General features: G+C 46.1%; 3 protein-coding genes across 3 annotated transcripts; 2 read left to right on the top strand and 1 right to left on the bottom strand.

Moving 5' to 3' along the window:
* The first annotated feature begins 347 nt into the window (after positions 1-347).
* On the top strand, positions 348-7,181 carry LOC133949608 (mucin-2-like). Its single transcript, XM_062383534.1, has 5 exons — positions 348-488; positions 2,180-2,755; positions 2,983-3,144; positions 3,660-3,864; positions 4,036-7,181. Exons 2-5 carry the CDS (start codon positions 2,611-2,613, stop codon positions 5,960-5,962), a joined length of 2,439 nt encoding a protein of 812 aa, XP_062239518.1. The 5' UTR covers positions 348-488; positions 2,180-2,610; the 3' UTR covers positions 5,963-7,181.
* Positions 7,182-12,111: 4,930 nt separating this feature from the next.
* On the bottom strand, positions 12,112-15,504 carry LOC133949631 (steroid 17-alpha-hydroxylase/17,20 lyase). The gene is made up of 9 exons (XM_062383563.1): positions 15,248-15,504; positions 14,605-14,725; positions 14,358-14,496; positions 13,987-14,216; positions 13,651-13,737; positions 13,291-13,491; positions 12,991-13,160; positions 12,459-12,562; positions 12,112-12,377 (listed from the first exon to the last, which is right to left on the bottom strand). Exons 1-9 carry the CDS (start codon positions 15,502-15,504, stop codon positions 12,112-12,114), a joined length of 1,575 nt encoding a protein of 524 aa, XP_062239547.1.
* Positions 15,505-18,185: 2,681 nt separating this feature from the next.
* On the top strand, positions 18,186-20,418 carry LOC133949639 (early growth response protein 4-like). Its single transcript, XM_062383572.1, has 2 exons — positions 18,186-18,456; positions 18,588-20,418. Exons 1-2 carry the CDS (start codon positions 18,330-18,332, stop codon positions 19,745-19,747), a joined length of 1,287 nt encoding a protein of 428 aa, XP_062239556.1. The 5' UTR covers positions 18,186-18,329; the 3' UTR covers positions 19,748-20,418.
* The last annotated feature ends 1,446 nt before the right edge of the window (positions 20,419-21,864 follow it).

Raw genomic sequence — 21,864 nt, 5'->3', positions numbered from 1 at the left:
ACAGCTTCATCAAGTTGACAACACATTACAGACAACACAACACAACACATTCCGCACAACACAAAACAACAAATCACAGTAATCACTAATATGGAGGAGGTGGGGTTTATGACCTATGCTGCAGCCAGCCACCAGGGGGCGATAGAGACGCGTTGGCTTCACTTGAAGGGCGCTGTCATCTTTATTTACAGTCTCAGATCTGAACAGGATTTTGAACAGGTGCCTTCAGCCAAATTTGGGACTTTTATTCTGAAATCTTCGAAGGCGACAGGGCGGAAGTGTGCGGTGTGTCTCTGCGGGGCTTGATGCGCTGATGGCGGCGGGGCTGGCGGAGGGTCGCACCGAGGAGGGAGAGCGAGGAGGCGGGGAACCGGAGAGAGGAGGCCCCGGCGGTACCGAGCACCGACACCCAGCGACCCAGCGACCCGACCACAGCGGCTCCGAGGCCCGCAGACTGAGAGGAGGAGGACAAGAGGATGGATGGAGAGGTACGGTTGTTTCTGTTTATCATCTACTAGAGGATTTAAAGACAGCTGAGGGCTCGTCTGCAGCCTGTCAATAAACACACCTATTATTTATTTATATATAAATATATACACACAAATAATATATACACACACACATTAAATATATAAATACAAAGAACACTGAACACCACACTGGCTGTGTATAAAACCATCGTGTGTGAAGTGACATTATATTATCTCACATATGCAACACATATGGCCTCTGTGAGTGTGTGTTTGTGTGTGTGTTAGAGTGTGAGTGTGTGCGTGTTTGTTTGTTTGTGCGTGTTGAAATCACTGACCACAAGCCGTCATGTTTACCGCGCTGCAAAGGCAGTAATTTCATAGCAGTTTCCCCTGTGTGGGCGTGCGTCTGCGTGTGCGTGCGTCTGCGTGCGTGCGTGCGTGTGTGAGTGTGCGTGTGTGTGTGTGAGTGTGTGTCTGTGTGTGTGTGCAGCACTGCAGCATGCAGGGAGAACTTGGCCTTGTAAGAAATTCTTTACAGACCAACGTGTCCTGTGATCGTGAACTCTGCAGCAGTATGTCAGAGTGTGCGTGTGTGTGTGTGTGTGTGTGTGTGTGTGTGTGTGTGTGTGTGTGTGTGTGTGTGTGTGTGTGTGGACTGTCCACAGTGAGGACGCAGTGTCAGGTTCTGTCTCTGAACTGTTTCAGGGTTCAGACTCACTGTGATCAAGGTTTTTGATATATGAAGAAACAGATTTAATTTGAAGTTGCTAACACTTATTTTAATTTCAGGTTTAATGAATAGTTTGATCTGTGAGACATAAGACAGGGAAGTCTGGAGAGACTGTATTTCATGTCTTCTTTTGTCTCAAACCCTCCTAAGGGCCGAGAAAACGGCAAAACTTCACATCTGAGAACCTGAACTTGTCGGATTTTATTTTTCAGTAATCAGTCGTAACAAACTTCACGTCGAACAACCAAATTTTTTCACAGAAGCATTTCTGCTGAATTGCATGTTGTGACATTTAGACCTTTTTTCACCTGTTGTCTGTTTCCTGGTTTGTTTGTGAACATGATACCACAGAAAGATGTATATTTATGATTGTGTGATTTGATGCAGACTGCTGGGACCCAACTGAAAACAACAAAAAAGTTGAAATGTTTATCTATAAATCTTTCACACTACTTTTAAACACAACTTTTCAACATTATTTGCAGCTCTAAAAAAGGTTAAAAATGACCTGAATCTGGGGAAATAAAGTTGTTTTGAATTGAGAAAGAATTACGCTATTGGTTGGTTAATCCATTAGATTATCAACAAATTGTTTAATGCAATTTTATCTGTCACTTAAATGTGTTTTTTTTCAGCTTTTTTACAAAATCTTAAACATTCTTGCATTTCCAGACAGATTAGAAAAAGATGAACTTATCCTTATCCTTAAGCTTTGAGGTCAGAGGATGTGACAACCATGTGTGTGTGTGTGTGTGTGTGTGTGTGTGTGTGTGTGTGTGTGTGTGTGTGCGAACAGAGAGGGAGCTTTGTGTTGGTCTGTGGTTTGAGTCAGTGCAGTGATGAATATTAAACAGGCCTGTAGTAGTGGACATGTCAGCTGTGTGTGTGTGTATGTGTGTGTGTGTGTGTGTGTTGCGTTCTTTCCTGTTGTTCATCAATAAACTATTGTCTTTTTATCTTTATCTCTGCCTTTCAGACTTCTATCAGCCGTCGTCCTGCTCCCCCTGCTGGTTCTCTACCACAGTTGCAGTTCTCGTAGTATTTAGATGCAGTACTCAGTGCGAATACTTCAAGTGTACAAAAGAATTTTGATGCTAACGGACATTAAGCGGCGCCTGTAGGTCCGTTATCCCGGCCTTGTTGTAATCTTAGCAAACAGCCTCTATTCACCTGCTCTGAAAATGTAGTTCAGCTTCATTTTGCAGCTATTCAAGGTTAGCAGCTAAGAGCTAGCTCACCACACACCTGTCCACGCCTATTACTTAAATTCAACTTGAAAACAAATGACCTTAAAAATGTAGTTAGACTCTGACCAGGATCAGGTGCTTGGCAGCTAACGGCTAGTTAGCGCTAGTGGAGAGCCGGTAGCGGTGGCGCAGGACTAAGTCAACGCAGAGCAGGGGTGCGATGGAGTACCACTCCGGTGGTAGCCTGCCCCTGCTGGGGAGACCGCGGTACTGTCCTGGGGCCAACGCTAACGGAGGATACCTGTGTGAGACGGGACACTGCTGCGGAGAGACCGGCTGCTGCACCTACTACTACGAGCTCTGGTGTAAGTTGGTTTAGCTGTGGACTCGTTGTAACAAGACCCTGTGACCCTGTCAAGGAATTACTAATACCACCGACCTTTATATAGAATATGTCGCAGGTTAAATAAGGGATGAAGGTTCTGTACGTGCTCATAAGTCTTTTAAAAATTAAATCTACCCTGCCTGTTCAGAAACTAGCCTGATGGTTGGAGTTGTAGCCGTGTGTTAACTCCTGTCATATTGTGTTCAGGGTTCTGGCTGCTGTGGACCATCCTCATCCTGTTCAGTTGCTGCTGTGCCTACCGACACCGCCGAGCCAAACTCCGAGTCCAGCAGCAGCAGAGGCAGCGCGAGATCAGCCTGCTGGCCTATCACGGAGCCAACTCCTACCCCTCCTCCATGCTGGACCTCAGTAAGAACGCCCGCCCTCCTGTCTGATCAACACGGTGACGCCACGGCTTGTTGTGTTTTCTCTGGTGTTGACCCTCAGCTGTCAAGTGACACGCCGCTTCTCTAATCTGTTGCCAGATGCCAGATGCCAGTGGAGTTTTCCTTAAAGAGGACTTGTGCCAATTTTCATGATTAGAACTTGTCCATTCCCGTTAAGTCGTTGTTTACACTGAACCGATTTGGTTTTAGTACGATCTCCAGTTCAGAGTTCACCTGCCTTTAACTTCGAATAGATTTGATCAGTCAATTATTAGTAATTCTCTGTGTTTTGTTTGATATTTATTATTCCAGGTTGTCACGCACACTGATGGACTACTAAATTAAGTGTCTGATTAATATCTATTAATCAAATCCTTGACCTCACATCCTGTTTTTGAGGCATTCAAGCTACAGACACAACGTCTGTGATTTGAATTTGTCCTGGCACCTTTCTCTTGGGCCACTTTGCTTAAACCTCAATCCCGTTTTGTTTTTTAGGTTTCCTGGCGTCTCTGAAGCTCCCGTCCTACGAGGAGGTGGCGGCTCAGCCCTCCACCCCACCTCCACCCTACAGCTCTGTGTTCACCAGTCCACGCTACCCACAGCCCCCCCGTACCTCCGACCCCCACCTGCTCACGCAACACGGCCCTCTGCTGCACCGACCGCTCAGCGATGGTCCATCCTCTCTCAGCTCTGATAACAGGTGACAATGCTTCTAATGCTACTGGGAGAATACTGCTAGTATCATTGAGACTATTGTCACAACTACAGCTGCTTGTCACTGCAGGCATGACACACTGTGCACACTTAGCAGAGACAGCTGCTCATGTTTATCTAAATTTAGATGAATGATGTGCTTGTCTCTTTCTTGTAGCTCCAGTTGTTCCTGTGACTCCTGCTGCCCCTCCTCTCCGTGTAGCTCCTCCTTATCAGCACCTGTCACGTATGAGACTGACACAAGCCACGCCTCCACCCCGAGTGAGGTGGCTCCCCTCACACTTGATGTCACAATGGAAACCATCACCGCTGCGGCTTCCTGCTTAGAGGTAAACGAGACACGATTTGCTTCTGAGAGGATGGTGGCCTCAGTGGCCATTGACATCGATGAGGTGGAAGCTGCCGGAGCTCAAGAACCTCAGGACTCATCGGTTCCCAACAAGACTGTTACTGTGGCCGTAGTTACCAGGGCGGCCTCCCCTCAGCCTCCATCCTCTCCTGGTTCAGAGATGGCCCTTAATGTTGGAGCTACATCTCCCATAGAGCAACAGCTTGATCTAAGACCATGTACAACGGTAGTTAGCACTTGTAGCTCCAGTGTACTCCCTGGTCCAAGTGCTGTTGACTCAGTACTCCCCTCCATCCAAGTTATAAGCATTGAGTTCCCAGCTGAGGGCCCCAGAACTACCCCTGCCCCGATACTTAAACTAAAGGTGAGCCCGTCTACTCCAACAGACGACACTTCTAAAAGGCTGACAGCCGAACTTACTGTAGAGACCCTCAATTCAACGAGGACTTTTGATACACCCAACGTTCCCAGTAGCCCAACTTCAGTACCGTCTCCAGATGTGGAAAGAACTTTGGCCTTGCTCACAGGCTCTGCTGGTCTCCCAACCCTGGACCCAAATCCTAGCCTTGTGCCAATTCCAGCGCCTTCACCCCTCACCCAAGCTCCAGACCCAGTGCCTACAAACCAAGCCGGAGACACCATAAACTTTACCTGTCCAGAAGTAGAACCCTCAAACCGTGACCCCCTTTCAGACCCACTGTTACCTTCAAACCACACCCCAGTACTAGACTCACCAACTATCCTTGTTCCGCTCTCCACATTTAACCCTGGTTTAACTCCTTCACATTCTACCCTTACCTTAGCCACAGATGCAGCACCCATTTTACCCACTTTAGCCCATTGCCAGAACCCAGAGCTGTCACTGTTGTCAGCTCTTACTCCGGTTCCTGCTTTCCCAATTTCAGACTTGCCCCAACACCCAGGTTCTGAAGCTGGTCTTGTATCTTGTCTCAATCTGGATACTGAATCGGGGCCTTGTCTGGTCCCGGCTCCGTTGTTCACCGCCCCAACACCTTTTTCCTCCTGTCCAGCCATAACCATACAGTCTGAATCTTATTTTGCCTCCTCTCAGTCGCCTCCTTCAGTCACATCCCCGTCCTCACCCCCATGCCTTCCCTCTCCTCCATTTCTCTCCTCCCAACCAACACTGGCCTCCAGCTCCCTCAAAACCCCAGCTTTACTTCTGGACCCACTCTCTGCTCTACACCAGTCTGACAAAGGTGGATCCTCCTCCGGCCACGCTTCCTCACTCTCCCCCTCACCTCGTGCCACTCAGTCCCCTCCGAAACAGACTCTCTTCTCCCCCTGTGTGGATGTCTTTGAACCAGGGCCCCCCCACTGGGAGGACGGAGAAGAGAATCAGGAGGAGGAGGACAACGATGATGAAGATGATGACATGGGAGCTGATGAGAGCCAGTATAGACATCGACGACTGACTGGTGACTCTGGAATCGAGGTGTGTAGGTGTCGGGTAGAAAAGGAAGATGAGGAGGAGGAGGAGGAGGAGGAAGAGCAGAAGGCGGAAAGGAAGGAGGACAGTAGGAGAGGAGGAGGAGGAGGAGGGGAGAGGGATAAAAATGGAGGTGGAGACACTGATCTCCATGATAGTGTGGACTGCCCTGCCAGAGGTCAGATAACCACAGGGGAGGAACTGACACTGTGTAACCCCACCTCCTCGACCACGCCAACTTCGGAGGACTGTGGGGAAGTTGTCATTGTGATGGAGACGGTTTGACGGATCAAACCATTTGCCATCCAGACAAGGCATGAAGAGGAATTAACACTGATTTTGGAGATTGTCCTGAATTTGACGGGTAGAATCATATCAATAAATGTTGCTGGTTCAGCAGCTGTTAGTCAGACCAGCACAGGCAGTGGAAGTGTCACAGCAAAAGATCCCATGAGAAGCATTGTCTCAACTCAATCCTGTTCATTCAACTGAGAGTTGGAATCTTGATCGGTCATGGCTCCAGTGTAATGTGAGTTTGAAAAGGAGGGGAGGCGTTTACTGAGATCGCATCCGAACACTGAACTAGAGAACTGCTGTCAGATAGAGAATGTCAAGAATTGCAAAAGACTGATTGAACTGCGATAGATGGTCCCATGCATTCACGCTCTGCATGTCAATATATTTGGCCAATCAAATTCAATGTGGAAGCTTCTAGTTATCACTTTTGTCCCGGGTCAAATTCATCCCTATAAGCAGATGATTAAAACATAAGCAAAATCATATTTATTAAGTGTGGACGATAAAAACATTGTTTCTCAACGCCACTAGGTCATTACTCAGATCTCAGATCAGTTACCAGTTTGCAAACAACAGTCACGTCAACAGTCGTATATCAAACTCAGACTGATCTTTCTGACAGTTCCAGTTGATTAACGTTGCACTTAATGCAGCAGTGACTAAAACAGTCAAGACATGGGGACAAAATTAAATTCAGTTACTATAGAGGAACTGCTGCATTGACCGGGCACATGATTTGAACCGACACTCCACCAGTTGTCAAGTGATCCAATGACGTGCATGCTCACAAGACCTAAAAATTCAAATCATGCACGTCGGCCTTCTGTCCCACATGGTGCGAACATGGTCTCCTTGGCATGCGTCACACCTCGGACAGGAATGGCGTTGTCTTTAATTACGTCCGTCACCAAACAGAGGAAAGCAACTTTAAATAGTAGAATGTTAAGCGTGAGAGTCCTCGCTCGTCTCCGGTGATGACGGCGGTTTTGGAGACATACGAGGGACAAAGTGGATGTGGGAGGATGATTCATGCTGACTGACAGAGGGAAGACTGATTCATGCGTTCGGAGGGACGACTTGACGAAGACGTCTGTCGTGAAAGAGGGATTGGGTGGGTAGTTTATAGAACAGGAGAGAGGGCTCCTCAGATTTGATGCATTTCTGGTTTAACTCGATCCTATGTGGAAGGTTCCATGGTGGGTGGTGGTGGGGGGGGGGGGGGTATTCTCTTCGCATCAAAAGCGTTTTTTTATAAATTGGAATAAACAATGGCGGCTGTGAGACGGAAACAAAGCACCGAACAGAGACGGCAGCGTGTGTCATCGTCTTTGTCTCTTCATCTGAATTTGAGGTCAGATGCAACAAAGCTATGTTTAGTCCTCATCTAAACTCAAATTAGCATTCTCTCCGTTCGTAGACACCTCTCCTTCTTTAAACATTCACATCCGGATTAGAAAACCGAATTAACTTCAACCTACAAAACAACGCAAGTTCTTTCGAGGTCTGTGAAAAGGACAGTCCTGGAGTCAACGCAATTTATTTTTAGGCCTTTTGTTGTAACATATTAATGTTCCGTACACCGTCGGATCGATCAGTGTGTCATTATTGATATTTTGTGACAGAAAGACTTAAAGGTAGAGAGTATATTTTGTCAATGACAGAGTGTTAGTAACATTTGTATTGTACACGATGGTGAATTTACGACCACCGTCTGAATTAGTGAAGAGCAATATTTTTCATCAGCAAGAGTCTGTGTGTAAATAACAAATTCAGGACGACTGCGACACATCGTCACTGTTGGGTGGAAACCTTGTCGCTCCAGGTGAGGTCACGGAAATATGATGCACTTCTCTGTGGGTGGGTTTGGTCGAGGGAAATCCTACTTCCCCCCACCCCCCCCCACACCACCACACAAACTGAAAAATGCATCAGTATCTCAAAGAAAACTTATCTTTGTCCTGGAGATGTGAAGTTTTTACCCAACAACTGCAGAGAAATACGGAAGAGTGGAGGGGTCAGGTGTCAGAACAAGCTAGTCCCTCTGAATTCAAATCAGGCTGCACCAAATGGGCAGTGCCACAGCATGCCTGAGTATTTTCATCAAGGCCCATGAATTATTGAAAATGTTGAAATACGTCCTATCTCACAATGTTAGAGAAAGTGAAAAAAAAGTTATCCTGGCCTCGCACCAAATCCTTATCGGCCTCTCCCTGACCTGGAACACATCCTTCCACCGTGTGTTCTGGTCATCTGTCTTTGGCCTGATTCCAACACTCTTCCCTAGAAAAGGATAGTAGAGGCTTCTGTGTTCTTCTAAAGAAACAAGTCATTTCCAACACAAGGGACTTAGGTTTGCCAACACACAATTTGTAATAGTTTTTAATTGTGTAAAAACCTGTTCCACAACAGATTCTGACAAAAGCTGAAGGTCTCCTCCACCTCGTCACGTCAACTGTGTTGATTCAAACCAGATGTTGACGTGTGTTGGAAAGAAAAAAACTCGAGAGAAACTGACGAGAGGAAGAATGTGCAGTGATGTCATCAGATTGTACTGGCAGATGATTGGTTGATCAAATTTAGTCTCATTCGGACAAGGCTTCACGGCTCGAGGGGACGGAGCGGGATTTAAACATTCTCTCTTCAGTGATTCTAGTTCTGCCCAGAACATGAATGTTAGTAATATTTCACCACCTTTCAGTTATAATTACAGCCACATTAACAATAATTTACATCCCATTGACAAAAAAATGATGCTAAAATGAGCAGGATTAGCTTTTAGCCCCTCCTATCTGCAGTGCACTTATTGATGGGATCACCTGTATTTGTGATGGACATCGGTAATGAAGAACTTTTCATTGTTTACAAACCATAAACCTTTGTCTGGTGATTATATTTCGTTCCTCTCCCTCCCTTGTGTTGTTAATCTAGTCCGAAAGTTGCTTAAATGAGACATATTCTGTTCATCATGTTAATGTTATTACTGTAAAATGTTTATCTTTCCTCAGACTGTCCATCGCTGCAGCTCCTCTTTTCAGCCTCTGTCTCAAACACTTGGTTTTAGTTCCTTTCTACTCAAGACCCCCCCCCCCCGATATTACTTCAAACTCTTTGTCTGAAACCAACCTGGTCCGTCCCATCAGGATCATGTGGAAGTATGATCCTGACTTCTGACCAGGTGTTTCTCAGACTTTGGGCTTTTTTTTTAAACTTTTCACAACTTCTACATTCACCAAAAAACAAACATGATATGTCTCCTTTAAGAAAGTAAGGACGCAGCATCTTGAGGCAATACTGTTAAATACCGAAAAAGATGTGTTCTCAGGTCCCTGTGGTGCAGTGGTCACCTGACGGTTGTTTCACAGATATCATTAATTCAGCTTTCTCCGATGGAAAGACCTTGAGTCTGGTTGAATGATCCTTAAACCCTGTGTCCATGCTGCATTACAAACACAGACTTGTAACAAAGGGACAATGGCTACGACCACGCGGACGCCCACGATGGACAAAGCTGTGTTGGACTTCATTACGACAAAATCAATGTCCTGCCACGGAGCGGGCGGTTACTACAAACTGATTGACAGCTGGATGTTTTTCGTGCACAAGATTGGATTCGAACACGAACGGATGAAAATGATCCAATCTTTCTTTTCTAAACCTCTGTGGGAGAAATTCACAGACGCAGGAATCTGGTTTTGAGCGGGTTTGGACTTCGGAGAGCTCAAGGAGATTTTCCGACTGAGACCGAGGGTCCAAACAAACGCAACCTTGATCGATGGAGTCCAGGCAACATTCACGCCTGAGGACGGAGAGTTCATAGAGGCTGAGGAAGCTCCTCGAGGGTGACACCGAGCCGTCGATGTTGTGGTTGATGTTGTGGTTGATGGTGTTTTTTGTTTACCTGAACTAATAAGGTTATATATCTCCAGTGGTTACAGAGTGCCATTTCTACTTGACAACTGTTACTACTTAGCATTAGACAGAGCTGTTCTCGCTCTGCGTGGGTGTGGGCTGTGACCAGAGTGACTGGAGGGATGTCTGAAACCTGTCCGTAGCTCCGGTTCCCAAAGCATCTGCAGCTTCTCACATCAGCCTCCTGAAGGAAAGCAGCTGCTGTGAATGTGACCTGTGTCAAGTTAATGAGGATTTGATCCAAATTCATTATAATGTGTCTCATTACAGTGTATCCCTCCACTAAGACCCTTGACCTTTCTGTGCTGTGATGCACTCATTGGTAAACTCTTCACCCGAGTGGCTGATGACAGCGTAGATGATCGAGGCTGATGTCAGAGACCTGCTCATGTTTGGAAACCCGGTGTTTTTCTCTTTGTGTCAAGTTTTTTCTAGTTTTTCAATTAATGTCGGTGAATGAAAACATTCAGCAAATAGTCCTCTCGTAGAGTTTCCTCACTGGTTGGATTCACACTGACAAGTCAGCTTTGATTTCCCAGTAAGGACATCAGGATAATCTTTAAAAGCAAAACAACAAATTAAATTAACCTCTACTGGTGATTAGTGAAACCTACAAAACCTACAAAGTCAAGACAAACCACATTAAGTTATTTCACGTTAAGTAACAAACATAAACCGTAGAACTTAGTTAATACACTGCAAGACACTGAACCTTCCACTCCTGGACGTACAAGACGAAAACATGTAATGTTGTTTTCTTGTACCTAATTAAATTTCTCTTCCAGTTGGTTTGGCTTCACTTTAAGGACCCATCCTGTTTCCCATCTATTATTTACAGCCTGTGCTGACCCTGAAATGTGAACCCAGTCAGTTTCAGAAAACTCATTTGATCAACGTTCACTCCTCCAGTGTTTGACAAATGATTTAATTTACTAAAACGTCAGTATGTTCCTTCTATCGTAGAAGCCCCTCCCTCTGTCGTAAAGACGGTTTTCTCCTCGTCGTCTCGTCTCTTCTGTCCCTCCTGGTTGCATGAGGTTTCTGTCAGAGGAGTCAAAGGAGGCACAGAAGAGACGATTCTTTCAAGTCCCTGAATATCCCGTTGATAACGATGCTAAACATTGGAGTTATCTAATGAATAGTGTGTATGTTTGGACGTGTGTAGGTATGTGTGTGACCTAACTAAACCAGCCTGTTCTAACAGTGTGTGAAGATATACTGAATAAAACTGTTAAATCCACCACCTGTCTCCGTTCATCCACCAGCACCGATCAGGAAAACTCAACGGTATCATCGTTCCTCCTTTCCTCCTCATATTGATATTAATATATTGGGTACGCTTGAAGGACAAGTAATGCAGTGGATTTCCATGAAAAACTGTAATTTATCTTGTTGGTAGAAATAACTAATAACTCTTTGTTATTTAATTATCATTTCAGTAATTTCATTTTGTCTTTGCATGATTTTCAGCATGTGTGAATTTTGACCATCCCTGTGAGGACCTCTCCTAAGAGGAGGCTGCACATACACCTTGAGAACGCTGAGGGCAGTAGAGATATTTAGAAGTCCCTCATCATCATCACCACCAGCATCATTGTCATCATCTTCATCACTTTGTGTTGAGTCATTTCCTTTATCATACTTTTGAAAATCGTATCTCTCTTCTTCTTTGTCAAGTTGTTGCTTCATCAATAACTCAATATGATTTCTCTTTATTGTCAATTGTTTAATTTGAGCCTTTCTTACTTTCCTTTACTGATCAGGCTTTGCCTCAGGAGTCCTTTTAGTTCAGTTGATGTCTCTTTCATGTCCACTCGCTCCAGACATGTTTATCTCCTCTGTTCCATTACGTTGAGACATAATTCATCCGTCAAGGCTTCGCACTGTTGAAACGTGACCGATGATACAGCTTCACGTTGAGGGGAATTGACATGCACACATCCGTTTAACACGGGCTGCGGGGCAAATGCGATCCTGACATGCAGTGTCATTATTCGTTAATTCATAATTTAAAGAGCTATTTAGAGTAAAATTGTAATTGTGACAGAAAGTAGAGGTCTCATGATGTGATCCTCTCAAAGGTGGAAAATCTTACAAAAGAATTTTTTATTCATTTCACTTTATTGCCTCTGGAGGATCTTGATTAATAATATCTTACTGACATTTTTAAAAGACAACAACATGTTAGCGTTAAATTTCAATCTCCTGCCCCTTTCTCTTTTTTATCCTTACTTTGCTCCGCCCTCCCATCCCGCCCTCGGAGTGACAATGACCTTATAAGGTAACGGTTGCAGGACCACGCCCAGGCGCCCCTGCAGGTTGGGCGAGGGACCCCCATCGGGAAGCCTGAAGCTCATTCGCTGGAGCAGAGACGACAAGAAGAGAAAAAGCTCCAGCCTGGCCAGTGATTCGCCGACACAGACCCGAGGCCCCGTCCCAAATGGCAGGAAGCAGGAGGGTGTGACCCGCTGACCCTTGTCGTCAAGGAAACGATCTGAAAAGGTGGGAAAAGACAAAGATGGTGTCTTCAGGCGCTCTTTGGAAAGATTCTAAGGGAAAGGTTTGTGTTTCGAACCTGGGTTGAAGAGGTCAGGTTTGTCCCAGTGTCGAGGGTCGTGGTGAATCGACCACATGTTGACCAGAACACGAGTCCCAGGACCGACCGAGTGACCGCCAATGCTATACCACAGAAAGAGAGAGAGAGAGAGAGAGATTGTTAATGTTAACTTATTTATATGATTAGGAAACACTTTAATTCTCTGTTCGATTCCTTCTATTTCAAATGTATTGAGTCAGTCCATAAACTTCTGAAACAAAACCGACTTTGTTTGTATTTGTGTGTTTGTAATTAAATTCTTTTCTTGGGCTGGACCAGTTTGTGAATGCACTGCACAGCTTCTGCCACCAGGTGGTGCCTTTTTTTGTACATGAGGTGAGTTTTGAAGCAGAAGAAGAACAATTTGTTTTCCTCTTTCAGTGGCTTTCGAGAAGCACCTCAACAAATTCATAAAACCTTCAAACAACGAGTTGGCCATGAAAACACAATGAGCTTTCCTCGAATAGACGATTGATGGACTGGTCGTTTCGGGTCCGGTGTGCACGTCTACCTGCTGTGGGTCATGGCGGTGTGCGGGATCAGGACGGGGCTGACCGGTCGGATCCTCATGCCCTCGTTGATGACACAGTCCAGGTATGGCAGCCGGCCGCGGTCCGACACGCTCACCGCTCGATCGTTGCCAATTTGTTCGTCCAGCTCCTTCTGGACACGATCCTGGACCTGAAGCGTCCACAAGGATGACATTAATGATGGAGGACAACAGAATTACTTATACTTTACTCTGATCTGTATCTATCACTGAAGAGAACTGTTCAAACTCCCTCAGCCTCAGTCTTCCTGTTGGTCTTACCTCCGGGTGGTGCAGCAGGTAGGCCAGGATCCACAGCAGAGTCGTGGACGTCGTCTCCACTCCGGCTCCGAAGGCCTCGGCCGCCGTCATCAGGACGTGGTCGTCCGTTATCAGCTCGCCCTCTGATCCAGACGACCTGTCTGTCTTACCCTTCAGCAAGGCGTCCAGGAGGTCACGGGGGTCACCGTCACTCAACGAGGCCTGGATGTGTCACAGAGGAGGAGCGGGTTCCTGCGATGAGTTTGTCTCATAGGTTCAAAAGCAGGTTCATATATAGGTTCATATGCTTTGATTTAAAGTCAAACTTCATTGAGAAAACCAAGATGATATAAATGTGTCTTGTGTGTGTTTGTGAGTCACCTTGTGCTCCTCGAGTTTGCGAGTGAGGAGTCGGTCTCTGACGATGATGCATTCCTTCAGTTTTCTCAGAGACGAGTTAGGAAAGACCTGAGGGACGGACACAGTGTCAGTGGGATGGTGAAGACTGTCAGGTTGAAAAGAGCAAGGACGCTTTGGACAGGGCAAACTTATAAAAGGAGCAGCTCTCTTAAGGACGGCTTTAGAAAGACAAGATAATTTGGAGTAGTAGGACATATTAAAAAACAATTTTGATCTTTAAGAAAAAGAGAATGAATACATTTTGAAAAGTTTTGAATGTTGTCCTCAGAGGTCAGAACTAGCCTCAGGTTCCCGTACCTTCATCCAGGGGTAGATGTCCACCAGTCCTCCCCTGGCGATGGTCTGCACGATGCCGTCGTTGTATCGGATCACCTCCTGCAGCTCTGCGTCCCCGTGGCGATAGGTGGCGCTGAACACCAGTGTGCACACGACATTGGTGATGGCCCTGGTCACCGCGGGGGACGGATCGAAGCCACGCCTCCCCCCGGACAACAGCTCCACACAGAGACTGTCCACCGCAGACAGAACTGGAGAGGGAGACATGTCACTGAGGGTTAATATACATTATCTGTGAAACAGGAAGTTGATCAGCAGCATGAGCACAGAGGCGCCCCTGCAGGTGGTAATTTAAAATGTTGCTTCTTTAACAATGGATGAGTGGAGAGTACCGATGTCCTGCAGGCGACTGCTTCCCTCTCCGAACAGAGTGAAGGAGTTGTGGACGAGGCGTCGGTGTAACTTCCAGAGAGAAGAATAATCTGCAAACGCGATGTCTTTACCTCCTCTGGTCAACAGGTCGGTCGTCACCTGCGCAGGAAACGAGGGATTAAACAACAAACTGGTCATTAAGATCGATGAGTTATCTTTTCATCAACTAATCGATTGATCGATCGTTAATGTGTCGTCTCGTGTCACCATGCTCGGCCGTCCAGCGAAGTCCCTCCCTCGCTGCAGGAGAACCTCTCGGGCGTGTTGATGGTCGTTCACCACCACAGTGTAGTGAGGGCCGAGGTAGAGCGCGTACAGGGAGCCATACCTGACACACAACAACATGTGTTGAGTTAACATGTTGTTAAAAACATTGACAACTTCGTGGAAACGTGACAAACATTATTGACAACTTCCAGACATTAACCAGTTCTTAAAAACCAATTCAAAACCACTTGTTCCAAACTAAAGCTAGTTTTTCAGTCATGAATAACTTCTTAAAAGCATTAACCAGTTCTTCTAAATATGTTAACCAGTTCTTTTTAACAAGTCCATAACTTCTCGTCTGTTCACTAACAGGATCAGAAACTTTAACCAGTTCCTAACCAGTTCTTCCAAACATCAATCAATTTTCATTTTCCAACTTTTTTTTTTCAAACTTTAACCAGTTCTCAAAAGCATTAACTTGTTCTTCGAAATATTAACCAGTTCTAAATGAGCTTAACCACACATAAACCAGTTCTTTCAAACTTTAACCAGTTGTTAAAAACATGAACTAGTCCTTGTTATCACATGGTTTCTGTGATAGCAGAACTTGTCATTCACTCTGATCCAGGATCAGTAAACTAACCTGTTAACCAGCCGAGTGAAGAGCAGGTGAGGGGGGAGACGTCCTCCCAGCCAGGGGAGGCTGCCCAGCAGGGGGAGCCTCGGGATACACGGGATGGAGGGATGAGGAAGAGGAGGAGAGGAGGGGTTATTGGTTCCAGAGCGACGAGAAATGAAGAACAAGATGACGAGAAGGAATAAGACAAGGAGGGCGAGTGAAGAAGGGGAGTAAGGGAGAGAGATGCACGGAGAGAGAGAGGAGAGAAGACGAGTGAACATCATGAGAGACAAAGAGAAAATGAAAAGAGAGAGAGAAGAGTCGAGGTTTTAATCTGAGAGAGAAACCTTGAATATGTCAAAGGTCACAGGGTGTTGATATTACTGTGTGTGTGTGTGTGTGTGTGTGCGTGTCCTTACCATGACTGTGTGTGTATAACCTTGATGTTATCAGGACGTCCAGACCTCGTCGTCAGCTCTTCTGTCGTCTATCTTTTTTCAAGATAGACTAAAGTAAAACAAGAGTTTTAAACATTTGATTAAAAACCTTAAATAATGTTAAGGTAAATGAAAACAAACTGTTTATAAACTCTTCATAATAATCTGAAATGCAGCTACTTTAGGTACTTTTTTATTTACTCATAATTTCATTGTTAATCATCCAAAATAAAAAGTGTTTCAGCAAACAAACGAACAACATAAGAATATTTAAAGGTAAGTATGAAGAAAATAATATAACTAATCAGAATTACATAGTTAATGAAAGCAAAGATTAAAAACTTTAATTATTTATTTAAAAAAAATATATCATGTGCTTTTTACTGCAGTATAGTATGCTCTTATTGTTTTACACTCTCTCACTTTCACCTGCTCTGTCGTTTAAATTCACTTTTCTGTTCTGTTGATTATTATTTACAGTGATTAATTTTTTAATAACATTTAAATGCTACAGAGACAAGTTAAAACTCAACCTAAATAAAAATACTCAGCACAGTGGTTGCCATGATGACAGTGACTCAGTGAACTGAAGTGTTCCCACACTTTTGACGCCTTTTCTCTTCTCTATCGTTTGTCTTCGACATTTTTTAAACATATTAGTGTAAGAGAAGAGAGGCAGGGGATTGGCTGGTTTACGCCCCCCCCCCCCCCCCCCGAGATGCTACCACATCGTGCTATTACAAATCCGACTAATCTATTAATAAGTTAGTTGCCAACTGAGCGGTTATGATTAATACGTTTTCTGATGCCTCGTTTTAGTTGTTTTGTGTCTCAGTGGTGGTTTTGTGCGTTTGAGTCGCTGATGGTTAGTTGTCGTCTCACTGGTGATATAATAATTTGTTAATTTGTGAGAAAACGCTGCAGCTTCTATTCTCGACTCTCGTTCTTTACATAACGCTGGCCTCCACCTCTCCCAGTTACCATGGTGACAACATCACAGCAGCTGAGCAGCGATGTGCAGGAATGTGAAATGTGGGGCAGTGATATGTGATTATCTCTCTACCTCCCTCTCTCTCTCTCTCTCTGTTGTGCCTCTCTCTCTGTTAAGGTCTGTGTGTGTGTGTTTGTTTTAAGTGTGTTAAGGTTTCCCTGTGTGTGCGTGTGTGTGTGTGTTTGTGTGTTTTAAGTTTGTTGAGGTCTCTCTCTCATTCTCTCATTCTCTCTTCCTCTCTCTCCATATCTCTCTCTCTCTCTCTCTCTGTTGTTTTTCTCTCTGTTAAAGTCTGTGTGTGTGTGTGTGTGTGTGTGTGTGTGAGTGTGTTTTAAGCGTGTTATGGTCTCTCTCTCATACTCTCTTTCTCTCTTTCTCTCTTTCTCTCTTTCTTTCTCTCTCTCTCTCTCTCTGTCTCTGTCTCACTCTCTCCCTCTCTCTCTCTCTCTCTCTCTCTCTCTCTGCAGCACTGCGGAGCTGTCCGTGGTTCTGAATCTCGGCTCCTCTGTGCGACACAGAAAACACAAATGTTTGTTTGTGTCGTTCTTTGTCACAAAACGTCTCCTGGTTGATCAATAAAGTTATTGATGATGTCATCGATAATATCCATCTGCTTCTATGTATCTCCATGTCTCATTTCTATTATTACATCAGCTGCTGCTGAATATGTTTCGGCCGTAGCTTCATCCTCCTCCATTACATAAAGTCCATGTTTTCTATTAATATAATATATTCTGCAGATTGTGCGACTTCAAGGTTGTTGTGTGTTGTTAAACTGATTGTTTCATCAATTCTCTTTGTGGTTATAAATAATAACGTTTTAAGTTTAGTTCATATAGATGTTTATGATCCCTGTTGAATAGCCAATGAGTGAATCATGTGATGAGAGTTGAGGGTGAAGAACAGAGGATGGTGCAACTTGTTAAACCCTTTGAGACAAAAGAGGTAAAATACACTGTCACTGTACAAATATGACACACAATTTTAAATCCTGAATATTGATAATTATTATTATTTTGATTTTGTTATTATCATGTGCTCTTCCTTTGAGGTCGAACTCAACAACATGGCAACTCATATTGTGTCTTTAGAATGTGTCGACAACAGCAACAACAACTCTTCAGTCATTGATCAGTCTCTCCTCATCCCTCCATCATCCTTCCCTCCCTCTCTGCTGGTTGTGTAATCTCCCTCTCTCTCTCTCTCTCTCTCTCTGCCTCTCTCTCTCTCCCTCTCTCTTGCCCTCTCTCTCTCTCTCGCTCTCTCTCTCTCTCTCTCTCTTGCCGCAGTGAAGGGAACCCCTTTTCTCTCCGCTTGTGTCGACGTTTCTTTCCCGCCTGTCCTTATATGGTGTGGGGATACCCGCCGTCACAACCGGATGTTGTCCATGTTTGGGCAGCTGCGAAGCGCTCGGCGGGGGGAATCCCTCGCTCGGGCTCCAGCCAATGAGGCCGGGCCGGGAGTTACCTAGGAGACGGAGAGTATAAAAGAGGCAGCGAGCGGAGGGAGCCTCAGCATCCTCAGCATCCTCAGCATCACCGAGCTGACTAACGGAACTCACCGGCTCCGGTTTAACGGATTAATCGCCTGGTTTGATATAAGCGCGAGCGGCGTAAAGGGAATCCCCGAGTCCATCCACCACACACCTGAGCTCTTCTTCTCGTCCACACGTCACACCATGCTTCTGGAGCGCGAGGACAGCTTCATGTCGGAGTTCGAGGACGCTTGCAGCGCCTGGGTGGACAGCGTGAGCGCGTGCACCAGCGACGGGACCGACTCTGACGTGGGGTCACCCTTCTGTCAAGGTGTGTGTCTGTCAATCAACATGATGTGTGGTGTGATTGGTGGAACAGGGCAGGTGTGTGTGACTGCAGGTTATCGATCAGCTGATGATTATGTAATGACTCTAACTCCTCCCCTCTCTCTCTCTCTCCAGTCTTCTCTCCGGGGACCGACGCCTCTGACTCAGATTTCTTCTCGGACTTCAGCGACTGCTCCTCGGACACGCTCTCTCCCTCCCTCGGTTACACCGGGAGCTTCTTCGCGGAGCCGGACGCGTCTCCAGCGGCGGCGGGACTGAGCAGCACCGCGGACGCCATCCTCAACATGATCACCGAGATCGTCGGGATCTGCACCGAGATGGAGCAGCAAGGCGACACCGGCTCCCCCCGAGAGAACACCCCGTCCCCTGCAGCTGTCTCTCCGGCCACAGCCTCCCCCTCATCCCCGCTCCTCAGCCCGTCTGCATGCAGCCCTGCCCCGGCTACAGTTCAGCAGCCTCCCGCCTCCATCTCTGCACCGGTGGTGGTGAAGAGCGAGTTTGTGAGCTCCAGCTGTAGCGGCTCTGCTCAACCTTCCATGAGCGGGAATGATGCTCTGTTCTCGGCCACTGTCGACTCCCTGCTCCCGCTGGCAGCTCTGGAGCAACAGGTGGATGTGGCTGAATTCATCGAGTCTCTGCTGAACTCCGAGGCCGGCCCGGGAGAGCTGAAGGCCGCCTGTGAGGTGAAGCAGGAGCCGCTGGGGCTGGAGGAGTGGCTGAAGAGTTTGGCGGCGGCCCCGGTTACCGGAGGAGATTCTGGCAGTTACGTCATCAGCAGACCGGTGAAGACGGAGCTCGTGCAAAGCGAGCTCCACTTCCCCCCCGCCCCTCACCTCCTCTCCTCCCTCCTGCAGGGCGCGTTCCCAATAGTCAACATCGGCAACGTGCACGCGGCAGGAGCCCCCAAACTGTCACGCGGGGGCAGGAGAGCTCCCGCCAAGAACGGACTGAAAGTGAAACCGTTCCCGTGCTCGGTGCAGGGCTGCGAGCGCCGGTTCTCGCGCTCGGACGAGCTGAACAGGCACGTGCGCATCCACACGGGACAGAAGCCCTTCCAGTGCACCATCTGCGCGCGCAGCTTCAGCCGCAGCGACCATCTGACCACGCACACGCGCACGCACACCGGAGAGAAGCCCTTCTCTTGCGACGTGTGCGGCAAGAGGTTCGCGCGCAGCGACGAGAGGAAGAGGCATGGGCGCGTGCACGTCAAGCAGCAACTGCGTGCCCAAATGATGGCCGCCTACTCTCTGGCCCTGAACGCGCCTGGCGTGTAAACAGCAGCACGATGGTTTTTGGCCAGTGAGGCCGATTTAAAGCTTCAGGATTTGAACCGTCTACCGGACAAAGCGTCAGAGTGACGATTCCATGTGACGTCACATTGAAGGCGATTTAAGCTGAGACAAGAAGTGGAAGATGTTTACAGATGTTCACAGACGTGGACAGATGTTCAGGGGACTGTGGTTCGATGTGTACGCGGGCGAACGCTGCTGTGCAGGAGGACTTGAACTGTCAGACTTCGGGCCGGTGTTGACCTCTGAGCCCGGAGCGTCCGGTGCAGGTGCTCTGAGATGCTTCTCGGAGCCTGGACGTGGTGGAGCTGACCGGGGAACAGTCCGTCTGACGGAGTGTTAGACTGTATAAAGTATTTGGTGCATGAGGACGTGACCAGTCAAGAAACTGTGTGAAGTCGTTTCCTGTTTTTATGTCACATGACTTTATATTTGACACGGAGTTCTATGTTTGTAACACATTCTATTTTTCTATGGTTTGTTTACCTCTTCATGTCAGAGTGTGTATATTTGTACGAGTCGGACATCAAATGATTGTAAATGATCTTCATCATGGTCGTTAACTTGGCGACTGAAGGCAGCTGTGATCAGCTGAGCTCAGTGTTTACTGCTCCTTGTTGTGCATGGAGGCTGCTGCTGTCAATAAACAAACAAACACAGAGAGAGAGAGAGTCCTGCCTTCTTCTTCATCATTATCATCAACTCCATCCTCCTCTTCTTCATCATCATCATCATCATAAACAAACAGAGAGAGAGAGAGAGAGTCCTGCCTTCTTCTTCATCATTATCATCAACTCCATCCTGCTCTTCTTTATCATCATCATCATCATAAACAAACAGAGAGAGGGAGAGAGAGAGTCCTGCCTTCTTCTTCATCATTATCATCAACTCCATCCTCCTCTTCTTCATCATCATCATCATCATCATAAACAAACAGAGAGAGAGAGCGAGAGAGAGTCCTGCCTTCTTCTTCATCATTATCATCAACTCCATCCTCCTCTTCTTCATCATCATCATCATCATAAACAAACAGAGAGAGAGAGAGAGTCCTGCCTTCTTCTTCATCATTATCATCAACTCCATCCTCCTCTTCTTCATCATCATCATCATAAACAAACAGAGAGAGAGAGAGAGTCCTGCCTTCTTCTTCATCATTATCATCAACTCCATCCTCCCCTTCTTCATCATCATCATATACAAACAGAGAGAGAGAGAGAGAGTCCTGCCTTCTTCTTCATCATTATCATCACTACCATCTTCCTTTTCTTTTTCATCATTATCATCACTACCATCCTCCTCTTCATCATCATCATCATAAACAAACAGAGAGAGTCCTGCCTTCTTCTTCCTAATTATTATCACTACCATCCTAATCTTCTTCATCATCATTATCATCACTACCACCCTCCTCTTCATCATAAACAGAGATAGTCCTGCCTTCTTCTTCATTATTATCTTCGCTACCATCTTCCTCTTCTTCGTCTTCATCATTATTATCAACATCAACAAGCATTGAGTGTCCATTCTCCTCAATCGTCATCATCATCATCATCATTATCATCTTCCTCATGATGTTCCTCTTAATCTTCAAGTTCCTCTTCATCATTGTCATCTTCGTCATCAGATCTTCTTTTGACTTTTTGTGTCATCCATCAGCCGGCCACTGTTGCCAAGCAACAAATGGTCCCATTAGTTCGGTCACTTTACCAGTTTGTCCAGTTTATAAACTGTGAAGGTTGTGTTGCCATGACAACAACAGCCCAGAGAATCAAGTGTCCCCCCAGTTTACATTTGTTCACACAGAGATATCATAATACACACACTCACACACACATACACAAACATACACACACGCACGCACACACACATACACACACCCACACACACTCACACTCACACTCACACACACTCACTCACACACACAAACACACTCACACAGACACACTCTCTTACTGAAAAAGTGAAATCAGCTGTTCAGTTCAGATCAATACAGAGAATTTGTTAGGAATATTTTCAACAGCAGGTTAATTGGGGATTTGGTGTGTGTGTGTAGGTGTGTGTGAGTGCGTGTGTGTGTGTGTCTATGTGTGTCTTTGTGTTTG

Source organism: Platichthys flesus, chromosome 24, assembly GCF_949316205.1.
Source record: "Platichthys flesus chromosome 24, fPlaFle2.1, whole genome shotgun sequence".
In the NCBI taxonomy this organism is placed as follows: Eukaryota; Metazoa; Chordata; class Actinopteri; order Pleuronectiformes; family Pleuronectidae; genus Platichthys; species Platichthys flesus.
This window is presented reverse-complemented; position numbering and strand designations above follow the sequence as displayed.